This window comes from Culex quinquefasciatus, chromosome 2 (genome assembly GCF_015732765.1).
Source record: "Culex quinquefasciatus strain JHB chromosome 2, VPISU_Cqui_1.0_pri_paternal, whole genome shotgun sequence".
In the NCBI taxonomy this organism is placed as follows: Eukaryota; Metazoa; Arthropoda; class Insecta; order Diptera; family Culicidae; genus Culex; species Culex quinquefasciatus.
The window spans coordinates 17,846,090-17,862,087 of NC_051862.1; the positions used below are offsets into that span (position 1 = coordinate 17,846,090).

At 37.4% G+C, this 15,998-nt stretch overlaps 2 protein-coding genes across 2 annotated transcripts; both read right to left on the reverse strand.

Moving 5' to 3' along the window:
• Positions 1 to 3,217: 3,217 nt before the first annotated feature.
• LOC6052477 (maltase A1) lies at positions 3,218 to 11,236 on the reverse strand. Its single transcript, XM_001868707.2, has 3 exons — positions 10,709 to 11,236; positions 3,519 to 4,696; positions 3,218 to 3,462 (listed from the first exon to the last, which is right to left on the reverse strand). Exons 1-3 carry the CDS (start codon positions 11,213 to 11,215, stop codon positions 3,345 to 3,347), a joined length of 1,803 nt encoding a protein of 600 aa, XP_001868742.2. The 5' UTR covers positions 11,216 to 11,236; the 3' UTR covers positions 3,218 to 3,344.
• A 56-nt stretch (positions 11,237 to 11,292) lies between these two features.
• On the reverse strand, positions 11,293 to 15,716 carry LOC6037642 (maltase A1). The gene is made up of 3 exons (XM_001847477.2): positions 14,545 to 15,716; positions 12,037 to 12,144; positions 11,293 to 11,982 (listed from the first exon to the last, which is right to left on the reverse strand). Exons 1-3 carry the CDS (start codon positions 15,664 to 15,666, stop codon positions 11,374 to 11,376), a joined length of 1,839 nt encoding a protein of 612 aa, XP_001847529.2. The 5' UTR covers positions 15,667 to 15,716; the 3' UTR covers positions 11,293 to 11,373.
• Between the last annotated feature and the right edge of the window lie 282 nt (positions 15,717 to 15,998).

Sequence of the window (15,998 nt, forward strand, 5' to 3'; positions counted from 1 at the left end):
TTTATTCAAACACAAAAAATGAGTTTTTATTGGGTTTTATTTAATTCTCATCTGAAAATTCCGTAAAAAAAAGATTAACTGAATTTTGACTGTTTCGGTTGTGTTGTTCAGAAAATTGCAGTACGGTCAATTGATTTTTTTTACCATTCTGTGTTACTCAAAAATTTAAAAACATCCAAACATGTTTATTTTTTCTTTTTTTCAATAAATTTGGCACGGCTCATACAAAGGATGTACACTCAAACCCCGATGGTTTGACACCAACTGTTGTCAAACGATCGGGGTCACTTTTTAGTTTGACACCCCTTTTACACGGAGTTCACACACACTACCAAACGTTTGTTTTGATAGTGTGCGTAAGCGCCGTGTAAAAAGTGACAGTTCGTCACTTTTTAGTTTGACTTTGACCAACCAACGGGGTACAAACTAAAAAAGTGTCAAACGAAAAAGTGACCAACCACCGGGGGTTGAGTGTATCGATAATTATGTTTATGTTTGCGCGATCTGGGAGTCGCGATGAGGGGTTGAAGTACAGGCCAACTCAGAGGGTTTTTTTGGACAGTTACATTTTTTCTAGAAATCATCTCATCCATACCTAAATCCTTGCCGAAGATACTAAATCGATCAGCAAAAAATGTTTTAAGTTACCGATTGTTTAAATATATGGCACTTTTTCTCTTAAAAAATCGTTCTTCTTGAATTTTCAAAAGCTTTTTCAAAGAAAACTGAAGAGTATTTGCATAAATGTTGTTGTCTTTTGCAAATCTTGTCCCAACATTGTAAATGCTATTTCCTGCTTTCCAGTAATAATTTATGTAATGTAATTCATTTTTTTTTTTGATTTTAAGTTAAGAAACATTGTGGAGCATGGAGATGAAAAATCACAAACATTATGGAAATTAAGGATTTGGACTAAAAACTGTTAAAAACCAATTAAAAACGGCTTCTTACATTTTGTAATCAATTTGAGCTTTCTTGAGAAATAAAAATATTCAACCAAATGTATACGTTGTGTATGCGATCAAAATGTATTTTGATACTAACGTCAGTCTATGAAAAAACATAGTAATTTGATTTAAAACTATATGGAAAAAATCCTTCTGGCCTCGGGAGAAAACCGGGAAAAAACCGGGAAACTGAAAATCCAAACCTGGTGGCCACCCTGGCGTAACGTGATTTTCGAATGCTCCCAAGTGCTCCTCACTACTACAAGTGCACTACTGCTGTAAACATAAACAAAGTAGAAGGCTTTGTTCAAGCTTAAGCGTGACATATTTTTTGCTGCTGAAGTGACTTGTTTTGAAACATTTTGGATCTGTTGATTTTAAAGTATTCGCTGAAAAATTAAGTGCTTCGCGCATGTTTTGTTCGTGGACTAAACGATGGGTGGCCAAAAGATACTTTTTTATTTTTCCACGTGACGAAAAATTGCGTCAGAAGTGGGTGGTATTTTGTGAACCAGAAGAACAACCGAATGGAAGTTCCGAGATTATGTATCTTCGTATCTTAAGATTTGTTGACTTCGAATACCTCAAAAGTTCGAGTCATTTTTTTAATCCTGAAAAAATAAATTATAGATTGATTACAATACTTGCCACTTCTTGGTATCATTTTGCAAACAGTAAATTGGTTCCGCTTTGACAGTTCTAAATTGAGGCCGCTTTGCGAACCACTATTCTGCACCCAGATTAGAATGTTTAATGTCTTAAATAACCTTTTCGTTCTCAAATAGATTGACATATCGCAAATAATCTTAAATTTTAAATAAGTTACTAAAAAAGAACGAAATTAATTATTGAGTGAATTTAATTTGAAAATTGTGCAAAATGTTACAAAATTAATCATTTTTTTTATTTCAATATTGAAAATAATTTTCAAATAAGTATGCTTGGGATTCCCGACTTTTCCCGATTTTTAGATAAAAAATCACAAATTCACTTTCCGGATTTCCCAACTTGAGTGGCCACCCTGCAGTACAGACTCGATTATCTGAAGCTTCAATTGTCCGAAGTTTCGATTATTCGAAAGTGTGTATGGGACTTCTAATAATCGAATCATGAACACATTTTTATTTCAATTTTTTTTTACTTTCTGCATCTCAAACGAGTTCTGCGACCTCATTATATTCGTCTTTTAGTGGTCACCAATTGCATATTAAATTATTTTCAAATTTCTTTTTTTTCTTTTATTTCATCAGCGCCATCTTGGATTTGAGCATTATTAATCACTTTGAGTTAGATTTAGTTATTAGACAGGCTTTTAAGGAAAAATGGTTTAAGATTTCAAAAATCCAGCCTGACATTTGAAAAGGTCGTATGAAAACTTAAAATGCTCTTTTGATGGTCTTGGGACCAAAGAGCCTATGTCTGAATTTTTTTTTCGGATTCCTCGGACAATTTTACATAACATAGTAGGTTAAAAATATATCAACTTTCAAAACAAGTTTTTTAGGTAGCGTTTAGGGCCAATAACAATTTCCCAAAATTTAAGAGCGAGCAGTTCACACTTTGCCCAACTTTATATGGTAAGTATGGACATTAGGGTGTAATATGAAAATCGATTTTCCAGCACAGCAATTTTTCAGTTCCTTTTGGGATTCTAAACAACTCCCCAAAGTTTGGGAACGATTGGTTTAGTCCTCACTTTGCGCAAAGCGATTCAATTTTCCATATAAATTTGTATGGGAAAAACCATTTTTTTGGATTTTGATATTTATAAAATCCACGTTTCACGCTGTACTAAAACCGGATTCATATTCGGATGCTCTGGAATGTACTCTACAACTTTCCCGAAGAGAGTATGGTGCTAGCTTGTCGCTGAAAGAAGATACAGCGTCCTCAAAACTCGTCTAAAACGTGATTTTCGATCAAAAAACACGTTTTAGACGAGTTTTGTAAACGCTGTATCTGTTTATAGGAGCAAGTTACCACCATACGCTCTTCGGGAAAGTTGTAGAGCACATTCCAGAGCATCCGAATATGAATCCGATTTTAGTACAGCGTGAAACGTGGATTTTATAAATATCAAAATCCAAAAAAATGGTTTTTCCCATACAAATTTATATGGAAAATTGAATCGCTTTGCGCAAAGTGAGGACTAAACCAATCGTTCCCAAACTTTGGGGAGTTGTTTAGAATCCCAAAAGGAACTGAAAAATTGCTGTGCTCGCTAAATTTGAACAACTTTATTTTTTTCCATACAACCATATTACACCCTAATGGACATTCTTGTCGGTGATTGGGGAAAGGGGTTTAATTTTGTTAGTGTTACATTTTCTTCGTCAAAAATGCTATTTATTTCAAAAATATTCCGATACAACTTTCTAAAGGTTGTTTTCATTCGTCTTACGAAAGCCACCTCTCGCAGATTTCGCCCCTCATTTTGCGATCCTCCGCGCGTTTCGCTCGTAGAACGAAGGCTTCGTAAGCCTGCAGAGTAACCGCACTCGTTTGGACAGGGTATCTGGAAGTTTATGTCGTATTAGTTTGAACTTTTCAAAATAACCATGAACATCTTACCCGACTGTATGCGCTGAACCACCACTAACCACTCTGTAGTACAGCACTTTAGGAAAATCCTTCACAAGATTGTTTAAATTAAATGTTTGGACGGAACTTCCCAGGTTCACAACGGTGAGGTAGGCGTCCGAACTCTTCAAATCGCGTACAATCATAAAAACCTGTTCGTTAACCGCGATCGTGCTCCAATCGCCGTACAAAAATGTATCGCTGTCTCGCAACACCATCAGCGACTTAAACACGTTCAAATGACTCTTCGGGTCCGCTTCCTGCACCTTGACGTTCGTGGTTTTATAGTTCGGTCCAACCGGAAGCCACGTGGTCGTCCCGCTGGTAAATCCCGCCAAGTTGCTATCGTCCCACTGGAACGGAGTCCGCACCGGATCGCGCGATTTGGCCGCGTAATTTTCCCTGCCCTCGTTACATCCAAGCGGATCGACGGTTTGCTCAAACGAAATGTCCACGTCGATCATGGCGATCTCTTCACCCTGGTACGTTACGCTAACTCCCGGCAGGGTCAGCTCGATCATGGCTATGCCATCGGCCCGTTCGATGCCCAACCGGGTTGCAACCCGGCTACGGTCGTGATTGCCGAGGACCCAGTTGGCCGAATGCTGGTCGTCCACGATGGCCATCCAGGAATCGATCACGTTTTTAAAATCGTAAGCACTAGAGTCCTTAGTCAGCTCCGTGATCAACCGGAAGTTGAACGGCATTTGGGCGCCCTCAACTCCCCGAATATTCCGGAAGTAAGGCTTGATGATATCCAGTCCCGACCACGACTCGGTCATCAAAATCCGTGTATCACCCCCATGTTCCTTCTGATAGTCCTCCAGCAACTGTCTCCACTCGTAAACCATCTCCACGTTCTCCGGACGGTCAATCGTATGAATATGGTTCAAATAGGCAAAGTCCTCCTGGTCCTCGGTAGTCCCGCTCAACGGTTCGTCCGGAAAGTCGCCATTCGCGTCCGCCGGAACCTCGAACATGCACCCGACCGAGTCGATCCGGAAGCCGTCGACGCCGACGTCCAGCCAGAAGCTCAGCACGTCCTTCATCTCTTGCACCACCGTTGGGTTGCGGAAGTTCAGGTCCGGTTGCTGGGCCGTGAAAAGGTGGTAGTAATACTGTTGGCGTTGCTCGTTCCACTCCCAGGCGCTGCCACGCATTCCGGAAAGCTGGTGGGGGAGAAATTATTGGGGAAAATTATTTCCTTTAGTTTTTGAACATTCGAAAAATACGTGTTTTTTCAACAATTCGCAACCTAAAGTGACGATTATTTGACAATTTTGTGTCAAAGGCATTTTTATGTTATATTGAACGTTCAATTTGAAGGTGTACTCAAATAAAAAAGCGTATTTTTCATCGAAAAAAATAATTATTATAGAACAAAATAAATCATTTTAAAATTTCTCATTTTTTTCTAGCTTTGAAGGGTTATTTTTAAGAGCGTATAAAGCAGGGCTGCGGAGTCGGGTCATATTTCAAACGACTCCGACTCCGACTCCGACTCCGGCTTTCTCAGATTAGCCGACTCCGACTCCGGCTCCGGCTTTCAACAAATGGTTGGCTCCGACTCCGACTCCGACTCCGGCCTACCAACTCTAGCCGACTCCGACTCCGACTCCAGCTTTCAACAAATGGTTGGCTCCGACTCCGACTCCGACTCCACATATTTTTAAATGTTTCAAAAGTTAGTTAACTATTATTAGTTAATTATTTTTTAAACATTGATAAATAGGATTATTTGAATACTCTCTAAGCGTCATGTTTTTCCCAAGAAAAATAATTTAAGTAAAAGTAAAGTAAAGTAAATAAACGGAAAAAAAGTTTCTAGGTTACAAGTTTTATACGTTATGGAAACAGAAATAAAAAAATCACTTCAGTTTTAGAGGCATTTTGAGAAGAACAGTTTTGTAAGTAAATTTGGATTTATTAGCTTAACCTCAAATTTGAAAATATTTTTTTCAAAGCTAATAAATTTAAATATTAAATTGTTATTTTTGAAAGATCAACTAAAAGAAACCTGGCCTTTATTATCTATTGAACATTAAAATTCAATTTGCTCACTTTCAGGCTGACATTTGTAAGAAGCACAGTGACAGGCACCTTGTTTTTAAACGAAACATTTTTTTTAAGACGTACATGGACATCACGCCATGGCTGAAGGAGATTATTATTGCAAATCAATGTATCTAAACAATTTCTTCGTGGAAAGGACGCTTCCCGAGCATGGGTAAATAACAAGGGAAATGCGTAATAATACCTTTCTCTGGTATCAATACCAAATTTTGGTATTCCTGGACCCTTTAAAATTTGTCTTAAGGATTATGCAAGAGCAAAATGTGCTATCATACCAATTTAAGGTATTGTTTTGATATTGCAAAATTGCAGAATTTGTCAATGGTCGAACACCACATTTTGGTATTTTTTTGGTATTAAAGTGTTTTATCAAATTCCTCTGAAACTATGGGAAAATTTTGACCAATTTTGACAAAATAATTAATTTGTCGCTAAAATGATGTCTCAAAGGGAATGCTTTCATTAAAAACCGGAAATTTCAAACTTGATTTTAAACATTTTTGATATACCCCCTACAGAAATGACTTGAAATTGTGGAAAATTTTCTAAGTCAGGATGGCACATTTTGGTATTATTTTGTTATTAAAGTGTTTTATCAAATTCCTCTGAAACTATGGGAAAATTTTTACCAATTTTGACAAAATAATTAACTTTGCGCTAAAATGATGTCTCAAAGCGAATGCTTTCATTGAAAACCGGAAATTTCAAACTTGATTTTAAACATTTTTGATATACCCCCTAAAGAAATGACTTGAAATTGTGGAAAATTTTCTAAGTCATGATGATTTTGGTATTATTTTGGTATTGAAAGGTTTCATCAATTTTCTCTGAAACTATGAGAAATTTTTTAAAAATTTTGACGAGTTAATTAATTTTGCGCTAAAATTACTTGAAACCCAAAAATGTTATTTAAAGCTGATTTAATTTTTTTTTGTGATATACCCACTAATATTTTTTTCAAAAACGTTGAAATTTCTCTAAGTTGGGATAACCAAATACTTTGAAAAACGAGTCAATCAACAGATTATTGAATTTTGGTGAATTTCAATCCAGTTTCATTTCAATAATACTTATTTTTCAATCTTGTTATTTTTCAGTAGCTTCAAGAACTTCAAGCACAGGCCGTTCATCAATGACAAATGCATTCGGTGTGGTGAAGAATATCACTAAGAACAACATGGAATCATCAGGTGAGTAGATTTGGCTGTTGCATATGGATCATTTCCGTTTTTTCACTAACACTAACACTGTTGCACTAAAAATGGTATGAAAATACCAAATTTTGGTATTACTTGTGCAAATACCAGCGACCAAAATGTGCCCTTGGTTGCCCAGTAATAGATGGTAAAATACCATGAAATCATACCAAAATCATGTATGTGAAAGACCACAGGAATACCAAAATATGATTTTCCAAGGGCGCGGGAATACCTAAAATTAAAACCATGGCAATACCAAGTTTTGGTATTCAAGCAATGTTCACAAATCCAGAAGACCTCAACTTGGTATTGAAATGGTTTTATTTTGAGGTATTATTTTACCCTTGGAATAACATGGTTTGGTATTGTTGTGCCCTTCCACATACAAGATTTTGGTATGATTTCATGGTATTTTACCATCTATTACTAGGCAACCAAGGGCACATTTTGGTCGCTGTTATTTGCCCAAGTAATACCAAAATTTGGTATTCCCGTGTTATTTACCCCTGCTCGGGTTAAGATGTCCTTTTCGAATATCTGTGACATGGAAAATATTTTACCCTGGAAATTTTTAATTTATTTTAATTTTAAAATTTTATATACTTTAAAAAGGAGGCGCTCGATACTTCGTGAATCTTCACCTAAAACGAAGCTTTATGAATGATCTTGTGCCTCCATCAAAATATATGAAAAAACTTAAAATATAATAAAAAACAAATATCCACAATTAAAATATTTTCTAGGTCACAAATATTTAATTTTTTAAGGTACATTGTTATGCAATGATTATCACCTTGCTTCATATTGGCGTGGGACATACAGTATGAGAAAATTCGTGCTAGTTGATAATATTTTGATTTTGTTTTTTGTATAATTTTTGAAAAATAAATTAAAATCCTACATTTTGTTCTATACATTTTTTTATTAGTTCATTTTTGTACTGAATTCTTGAGATTTGTTCAACGATAATTTGCAACGATATCAAAATAGTTTAACTAAAATCAACATCAACATCAACAATCAATGATTAATTCAAAATTTGTTGCAACTTCTTTTGATATTTTTTGTTAGTTTCAATTATTTTAAATGCAACATATTGATTTTCTTGTACTTAGTGATAAACAAAATGCGCAAGTTAAACTGTCAGTGACTGTTTTTCGATTTGCAAAAAAAGTGATTACTATTTTTATTTTTTTATGTACCTCGTACCAAGACATATGCTATCGGGGTAAAAGATGACTGTGTGTGTACTTTTTTCAGAAATAACTTGATGAAATTTGGTCAAATTTGAATTGAAAGGGCACATAGATATAGGCAAAAGGAAGCATTCAAAAATCAATTAGATATGTCTGAGTGAAACATTGAGTTTAAAAAAAAAACTTTTATAAAATAAAAATGCATACAAAACTTTTCAATGTTTCAAATGAATATTGGAAATTATAGAAATTTTAGTATTTAAAAAAAATATGATATAGGGGAACTATGCCCATTCTCAGCCTATTTCTATTATCGGCCTATCAGCACTTTGATCATGAATTACAGCTTTCATAAAGTGTTTTTGACTGTTCCAAAGTATTTAATAAATAGCTCAAATAAAAGTGAGCAAGCAACTCTCCATTGTTGATATATCTGAAAATGTTGATTCAATAGCGGAAAACGGCAAAAGTGATGAGAATTGGTCGAATGGCTTATATTTCACCTACTTTGATTTTTTTTTGTTAAGTACCGTAAACTGGGTGACTTTGATAGCCCGTGGTGACTTTGATAGGTTTTTCAAATGTCCGTCAAATAAATAACTTAACATTTTTGAGAATTTTGAGTATGTAAGCATTAAGTGATAACTTATTATCGAACATATATGCAAAAATGTGACTGTTACATTGGATGTATCAAAATTAGCGACCAAATCAAATTTCAATCAATGTCACCCCGGTCTATCAAAGTCACCCCAGTTTACGGTATCGTTATCTTTTCGACGAAAAAAATAACCATTTTCGATATCGCCAGACAATAAGGCAGGGTGGCCACCTCGGGAAATATCGGTAAAAAGTCGAGAATTTAAATCCTCCGGGAGAATACCGAGAAAAACTCGGGAATTTGTCTGACAAATCACTAAAATATTACACTGAAACCCCGATGGTTTGACACCCTCTTTACACAGATCTCACACTCTACCAAACGATTGATTTGAAAGTAAATGTGAGCCCACATAAAAATGTGTAGAAATGTGTACCTGATAAAAATTCCAATTCCTGATGAATATTACCATAATTTTTTTCTGTGTAAATTTTGTTATTTTTTTCAAAATGTATCTCCGATCGTGCTAAACATTTTTCTGGGGGCTCCTTGGCCAAAATAAATAGACCCATATTATGTTTTTTTGTTTGGCCGTGCTATGGTCGTCCCAAAAATAGTCATTTTCGTGAATTTTCGCAAAAACCATTTTCAAAAAAAAAATCATGACTCCAAGCCATTTCAACCGATTCGAGCTGTCTTGGACGTCAAAAAAATACGGGTCTGATTATTTTGGCCAAGAAACCCCCTAAAAAAATGTTGACTGTGTTCAACATCGGTTTATGGATTTGCTGTATAGTTGTTTATGTTACACGGAACGTTCTGAAAAGTTGGTGGTCAACATTACATGCAAAAATATGCCAATGAAGATTCATAAAATAAATCGAATGTTCAAATTTCAATCAAAGTAGGCATCTTTGTGGGTTAAAACGAAAGTTCCGTGAAACTTTTTGAAAAACGGTTCACGCTAATGGTATATTTAACATAGAATGTTCAGTATTCATCAATCGGATTTCAAGGTAAAAAAAAACAAAAAAAGAGTTAAATTTTCATGTGTACTTATCTACTTCCGAGTGCTTTATTTCGCAAAAAAAAAACATTTTTTTCATTAAAAACGTTGTTTCTCTTCAATGCTTAATTGTAGTTTGAGATTTTCATTGATTTTTATGTAAAATAGTCCGGGAACACCATAGCGAAATAAAACATGGTTGCATGTAAAAAAAAGTAATTGAAATATTGTAGAATTCTTCTGATCAATTAAGTATTAGTAGGGGGACAGCATCTAATTCCAGCGTGCCTCTAATGTTACCAGCACTTTGACATTCAATTACAGCTCATTAAAAGCGTTTTCAACTGAAATCGAGTGATAAATATCTCAATAAAAAGTGAGCAAGCAAGTATCTATCAAAAGTTTTGCAAAATTAGTAGTTTAAATAGTGAAAATCAGCAAATTGGATGGAGTTTGGAGCGAGTGCTTAACCTGCCAAACATACGAAAATTTCCACTGTTTTGCCGAAGATACAAAATCGATCGAATAAAGTCGTTTTCAAGATACCGTTTTTTAAAGCAATTTTAGACTTTATGACCAAACTAATGATACAAAATGCATTTTTTATGAAAAAGGAGGTACTCACAATCGCTCTTCTTGAATTTGCATAAATTTTGTAAACTAAGTGCAGTACAGACTCGATTATCGGAAGGTTTGTATGGGACTTCGGATAAGGCTGGTACAAATTGTATATAAAGTTTTTGTCCCGATTTTTTTTTTAAATTTTGAGTGTTGAAAACTTGAAGGGTATGAAGACGAAAAAATCCCTAAATTTATGAAAATTAGGTGTTTGGATTAAAAATCGATCAAAAACTACTTCGATAACAACTAGTGCAACCCTTTGAATGCTATCATAAGAATTGAAAATATTAAGCAAAATATCTGTACTATTTTTTTGCAGATTTGCAGGTTAGATTTAAAAGCATTTTAACTTGATGTGAAAACTCTCCGGAAAAAATCATGATGGTCTTGGGAGAAAACCGAAAAAAAACGGGAATTCTAAAATCAAAATCTGGTGGCCACCCTGCGATTAGGTTATCAATCAACAACCTTATTGTCAAACTCACCCAATTATTCGGCACCAGCGGCCTGCCCGACCCATCCGGGTTCGGCTTTCCGTCCCGCCACACGTAGTAGTCCTCATAGCCCGGTTCTCGATTCACCGACTTGATGAACCACTCGTGCTTATCACTCGAGTGATTCGGAACGTAGTCCAAAATCACCTTCAGCCCCAACCGCTTCGCCTCGGCAATCTGGTTCCTAAAATCGTCCATCGTACCGTACTCGTCCTGGATGTCCCGAAAGTCCGAGATGTCGTAGCCAAAATCCGCCATCGGACTCTTGTACATGGGCGAGAGCCAAAAACCGCGCATTCCGATGCCCTTGAGGTAGGACAGCTTTTCGGTGATTCCGTTCAGGTCGCCGATTCCGTCGCCATTGCTGTCCTTGAAGGATCGCGGGTAGACCTGGTAGAATCCGGCCCGTTCCCACCAATCCTTGGTCGGTTGTTCGGATTTAAGGCGGATCGCCGTGACGAGTAGGAGTGATGATAGGGTGAGGTAGATCGTTAACATTTTGGAGACTTGCTTACTAGACGTTTGAAGCAACACTAAACTAGAGAATTGGAGGAAGTCATCAAGATGAGGTACGGTTGATTACAGTCAAGTGTTTATTATTCTTCTGGGTTTGCACTAACATTTACCTTCGACAATATTTACTTTAAGATTAATAGTTATTTGCCATCATTGGGTCGAGAGTTGAGCACTTCATAGTAGAAATAGTTACTTTTGGCACTGATAACAACCGACTCGAATGGATCCAGTACAATCCTACCAACAGCTACAGGTTCACCTTCCTGGTGGATAGAATTCACCGAAACCGCTCGATAAACCCCAAACTTCTCTAGCGGCAAGTAACCCATCTTGGAGATGTCCACCGTCTGCTGACCAACCCCATTATTCGCCAATGTGACCATCGAGTCGTAACCCTTCAACTCCCTAAAGATCACCAAAACGTCCCCACTAACCGCAGTCTTCAGCGTTCCCTTCATCCAAGCCAAATTCCTCCGCAAATAACCCAACCGCTTGTAAACCTTCAAGTGGCTATTCCCGTCGACCTCTTGCTGAACATTCACGTTGACCTCCCGATAGCTCGGCGACATTGGCAGCCAGGTGTGGTTAGCCGTTGAGAACCCAGCGTCCTTACTATCGTCCCACTGAAACGGAGTCCGCTCCGGATCACGCGTCGTGTACTGGTACTTGTCCGGGCCGGCGTTGCAAGCGGCCGGATCGACCGTGTCGTTGTACGAGATCCACACGTCCGTCATGCCGATTTCTTCGCCCTGGTAATTAGTAACGATTAGAATCTTTGTTTTGGCTGTATGAACTACACTTACATTGTAGGTGATGGCCACGCCTGGCAGGGACATCAGGACCATGTTGAGGAGGTCGATTTTGTTCTCGCCGAATCTGGAGGCCACGCGGTGCTGGTCGTGGTTGCCCATCTGGAAGATTTTTTTTTAGTATTTTAGAAATATGATATGAAAATTCCCCAATAAATATTCAACTTTCAAAGCATAACAAGGAATTTGAATAGATCTGTTTAACGTATTTCTAAACATAAAACTAAAAACTAAAAACTAAAAATGGTGATTTTTTTCGATAACTTACACAAAACTTAATTTTTTCACATTATTTTTGTAAACGCTTAAAATTTACCCTAAAACAAGTCAAAAACACGAATATGAGCATTTAAGGTCAAAATTAAGTTTCAAAAAGACCGGTGAATACTTTTGCCCCGTACTACTCTTTGGTGGATGCAAAACCGAAGCGGGCTTACATGAAGCACAGAGCTTATGGGAAAATTTTCAGAAAACTACATATTTTCGAAAAAAATACTCAAAATTTAAGTTTTTTTTTTCAATATAAATATAAAACATTCGGGATTTTTCATACATTTCGAAAGTAATAACACATTTTTTTGAAAATACTCAAAAATTTTACAGAACTACGTATTTTCGGAAAAATACAAAAAAAAATCGGTTTTATTACAATAAGGGTATCAATATTCGGAATTTTCATACATTACGAAAGTAATAACACAAATTTTTGAAATACTCAAAATTTTCACAAAACTACGTATCTTCGTTTTTTTTTTGTTTTTAGCAATGTGGGTATTTAATCGTCGTTAACGTGGATTGTTTGATTTTTGATTTTGATTTGATAGTAAAAAACAGACATTTTGAGTATTTTTTTCGAAAATACGTAGTTTTGTGAATTTTTTTTTTTAAATATTGTATTATTACCTTCGAACTTTATGAAAAAATCACGATCATTTTATACCCATATTGTAAAAAACTGAGTATTTTTTAAAAAATACGTAGTTTTGTGAAAATTTAGTGTATTTTCAAAAAATTGTGTTATTACTTTCAAAATTTATGAAAAATTCCGATAATTTGATACCCATATTGTAAAAAATAGAAATTTTCAGTATTTTTTTCAAAAATACCTAGCTTGTGAAAATGTTGAGTATTAAAAAAAAATGGGTTAATACTTTCGAAATGTATGAAAAAATTCCGATCATTTGATAACCATATTGTAAAATACTTAAAATTTTAAATGTTTTTTTTTCGAAATTACATAGTTTTGTGATTTTTTTTAGTATTTCTAAAAAAAGCGTTATTACTTTCGAAATGTATGAAGAAATCCCGATCATACCCATAATGTAAAAAACTGAAACTTTCAGTATTTTTTTTAATACGTAGTTTTGTAAAAAATTAGAGGATTAAAAAAAAAGTTATTACTTTCGGAATGCATGAAACAATCCCGATCGTTTGATACCCATGCTGTAAAAAACTGATTGTTTTAGTTTTTTTTTAGAATAAAACGTAGTTTTGTGATTTTTTTGTATTTTTTTTCAAACTTTTGAATCACTTTTGATCATTTGATACCCATATTGCAATAACAATAATTGTGAGCATTTTTTTCAAAAAACATTGCCTTTTAAAAACACAGGAAAAATACGTATTTTTGTGAAAATTTTCATGTTATTAAAACTAAAATCATCCCAATTCCAAAACACTAATGATGTTTGGATGAGCCAATGTCTCCCTTATAGCCGAGGCAGCTTAACGAATTAAGACCGGGGCATGACTTTATGCACTTTAATATTGATATTTAATTTTTACTCCAACTTTTTGTTTAGGAGTAAAAATTAAATATCTATATTAAAGTGCATAAAGTCATGCCCCGGTCTTAAATCTTTGTATATTCATCCCATGCCAACCTTCTGTGGCCGAATGGTTACGGGTTTCGCCTCATAAGCGGAATGTCATGGGTTCTTCTCAGGGTGGCAGCCTTAGGTTTAAGTTCAGAGGTAGCAGCAACCGCATGAGTATAAAACGGTTGCTCCACGTGCTCTTCAAGCATGTGATCGATCTTGGGATATTCCTTTGCGCCTCTTCCCAAAATACTTTCCTCGTGTCTTCGCATGTAAATAATGCCCAGCCGATCGGTATTGCACTGCAGTCCAGTCACATTGTCCAGATCAGAGCAAAGGGAACACCGCAAAAGTAGCACCGCAAAAAGACAATTGTCTTTACAAGACCCCGCGCGGCAAATAATAGCTGCTGGGAAGAGCTTGAAAAATGACACGAAAAAATTGTCACCGCGGTTCTAGCGATACATAGCGCACAAGGCACAAGGAATGGAGTTTACAGCATCTGGATGGAACAGCACTTTCCTTCTCAATGGGGACTGTGTTATAGATCTGGAAATGCTGAATAACAGGAAAAACGGGTAACACGCTACAATAGTTCTCGTAATCAGTGGCTTAATACTCAAACAGAAAAAAAAAATATTCATCCCATAACCTAATCCTAAATTGATCTACGTGATTTACCTACCACCCAATTCGCCACCTGCCCCGTGGGCATATTGGTCATCCAGTACTTGATCGTGTTATCAATGTCCATCGCCGACGAATCCTTCCCCAGGTCCGTTATGAACCGAAAGTTGAACGGAATGTGCGATCCCAGCACCGTCCCATTGCCGTAATACTTCATCACGATGTCGATCCTCGAGTACGACTCCGTCATCATAACCCTCGCGTCCCCGCCGTTGTCCTTCTGAAACTCATCCAACACGGCACGCCACTGGTACACCATGTCCAGCGTTTCATTGCGATCCTGCGTGTAGATATGGATTGTGTAACCTGGGTCGTCCGGATCATTCGTGTTCCCACTCAACGGTTCATCCAGGTAGTTCCCACTTGCGTCGGGCTCAATCTCAAACAGCGTTGGTACGGCATCGATCCTGTATCCGTCCACACCTCGCTTTAACCAGAACCGCATGACGTCCTTCATCTGGTCGACGACCCGCGGATTGCGATAGTTCAAGTCGGGTTGCTTCACCGAAAACTGATGCAGGTAGAACTCTTTGCGCTTGTCACTCCACTGCCAGGCAGATCCTCGGAAGAAGCTGACCCAGTTGTTCGGTGGCAGAGGTTTAGACGGGTCCGCCGGATTCGGCTTGCCCGGATGCCACACGTAAAAGTCCTCAAATCCTGCCTCGCGATTCTCCGACTTCTTGAACCACTCGTTCTCGTCGCTCGAATGATTCGGTACAAAGTCCAGGATCACCTTCAGTCCCAGCTGCTTGGCTTCCGCCACGAGCGCATCGAAGTCGGCCATCGTGCCGTACTCCGGCTGAATGTCGTAGTAATCCGAGATGTCGTACCCAAAGTCCGCCATCGGAGACTTGAAGATCGGCGACATCCAGAAGCCCTGAACTCCGAGTTCCCTGAGGTAGGGCAGCTTCTCGATGATCCCGCGCAGATCACCAATCCCATCGCCGTTGCTATCCTTGAAGGATCGCGGATAGATCTGGTAGAAAGTGGCCGTCTTCCACCACTCGTTGTTGGCCGGAGGGTTCCGTTTCAGCGCCAGCAGAGCCTCCCGGACGCCGAGTGGCATCCGAGCTTCACATACTGCTAAAAGGCACAAAACTAGTAACTTCCCGAGTAACATCGCGATGATCACGCCGCAACCGAACACGACCAACTGATCGGTCGGAGTTGAGCCTCGGCCGCGCGACCATGTCGGAGAGCGATTACAGGATTATCATATTACTCTTTGTGATTCTCTGTTTGTTTTTCCCTCGTCCCTATAACTGGTCGGGGATCATTTACGCCACGACAAAACAACAAGATTGTTTGAAAACAATTTACAGTGAGATGGTGGTATGCAACGTGATTAGGGTGTTATTTTTAGAGTTGGAGAAAGAGGGAAATTGATCCGACTGTGTTGTTAAGGCGCCTGGTTCTAGGAATAGCGATTTCTTTGAGCAGTGCCGCTCAATT

What these genes read in the sequence shown, in the direction of transcription:
- LOC6052477 (XM_001868707.2), bottom strand. Translation starts at nt 11,215, where the DNA reads ATGTTAACGATCTACCTCACCCTATCATCACTCCTACTCGTCACGGCG. An exon ending in CGCTGGTGCCGAATAATTGG is followed by an intron (nt 4,697 to 10,708) that starts GTGAGTTTGACA and finishes CTCCCCCACCAG; the next exon opens with CTTTCCGGAATGCGTGGCAG. An exon ending in GGTTCAGCGCATACAGTCGG is followed by an intron (nt 3,463 to 3,518) that starts GTAAGATGTTCA and finishes ATAAACTTCCAG; the next exon opens with ATACCCTGTCCAAACGAGTG.
- LOC6037642 (XM_001847477.2), bottom strand. Translation starts at nt 15,666, where the DNA reads ATGTTACTCGGGAAGTTACTAGTTTTGTGCCTTTTAGCAGTATGTGAA. An exon ending in GGCAGGTGGCGAATTGGGTG is followed by an intron (nt 12,145 to 14,544) that starts GTAGGTAAATCA and finishes AAAATCTTCCAG; the next exon opens with ATGGGCAACCACGACCAGCA. An exon ending in GCGTGGCCATCACCTACAAT is followed by an intron (nt 11,983 to 12,036) that starts GTAAGTGTAGTT and finishes ACTAATTACCAG; the next exon opens with GGCGAAGAAATCGGCATGAC.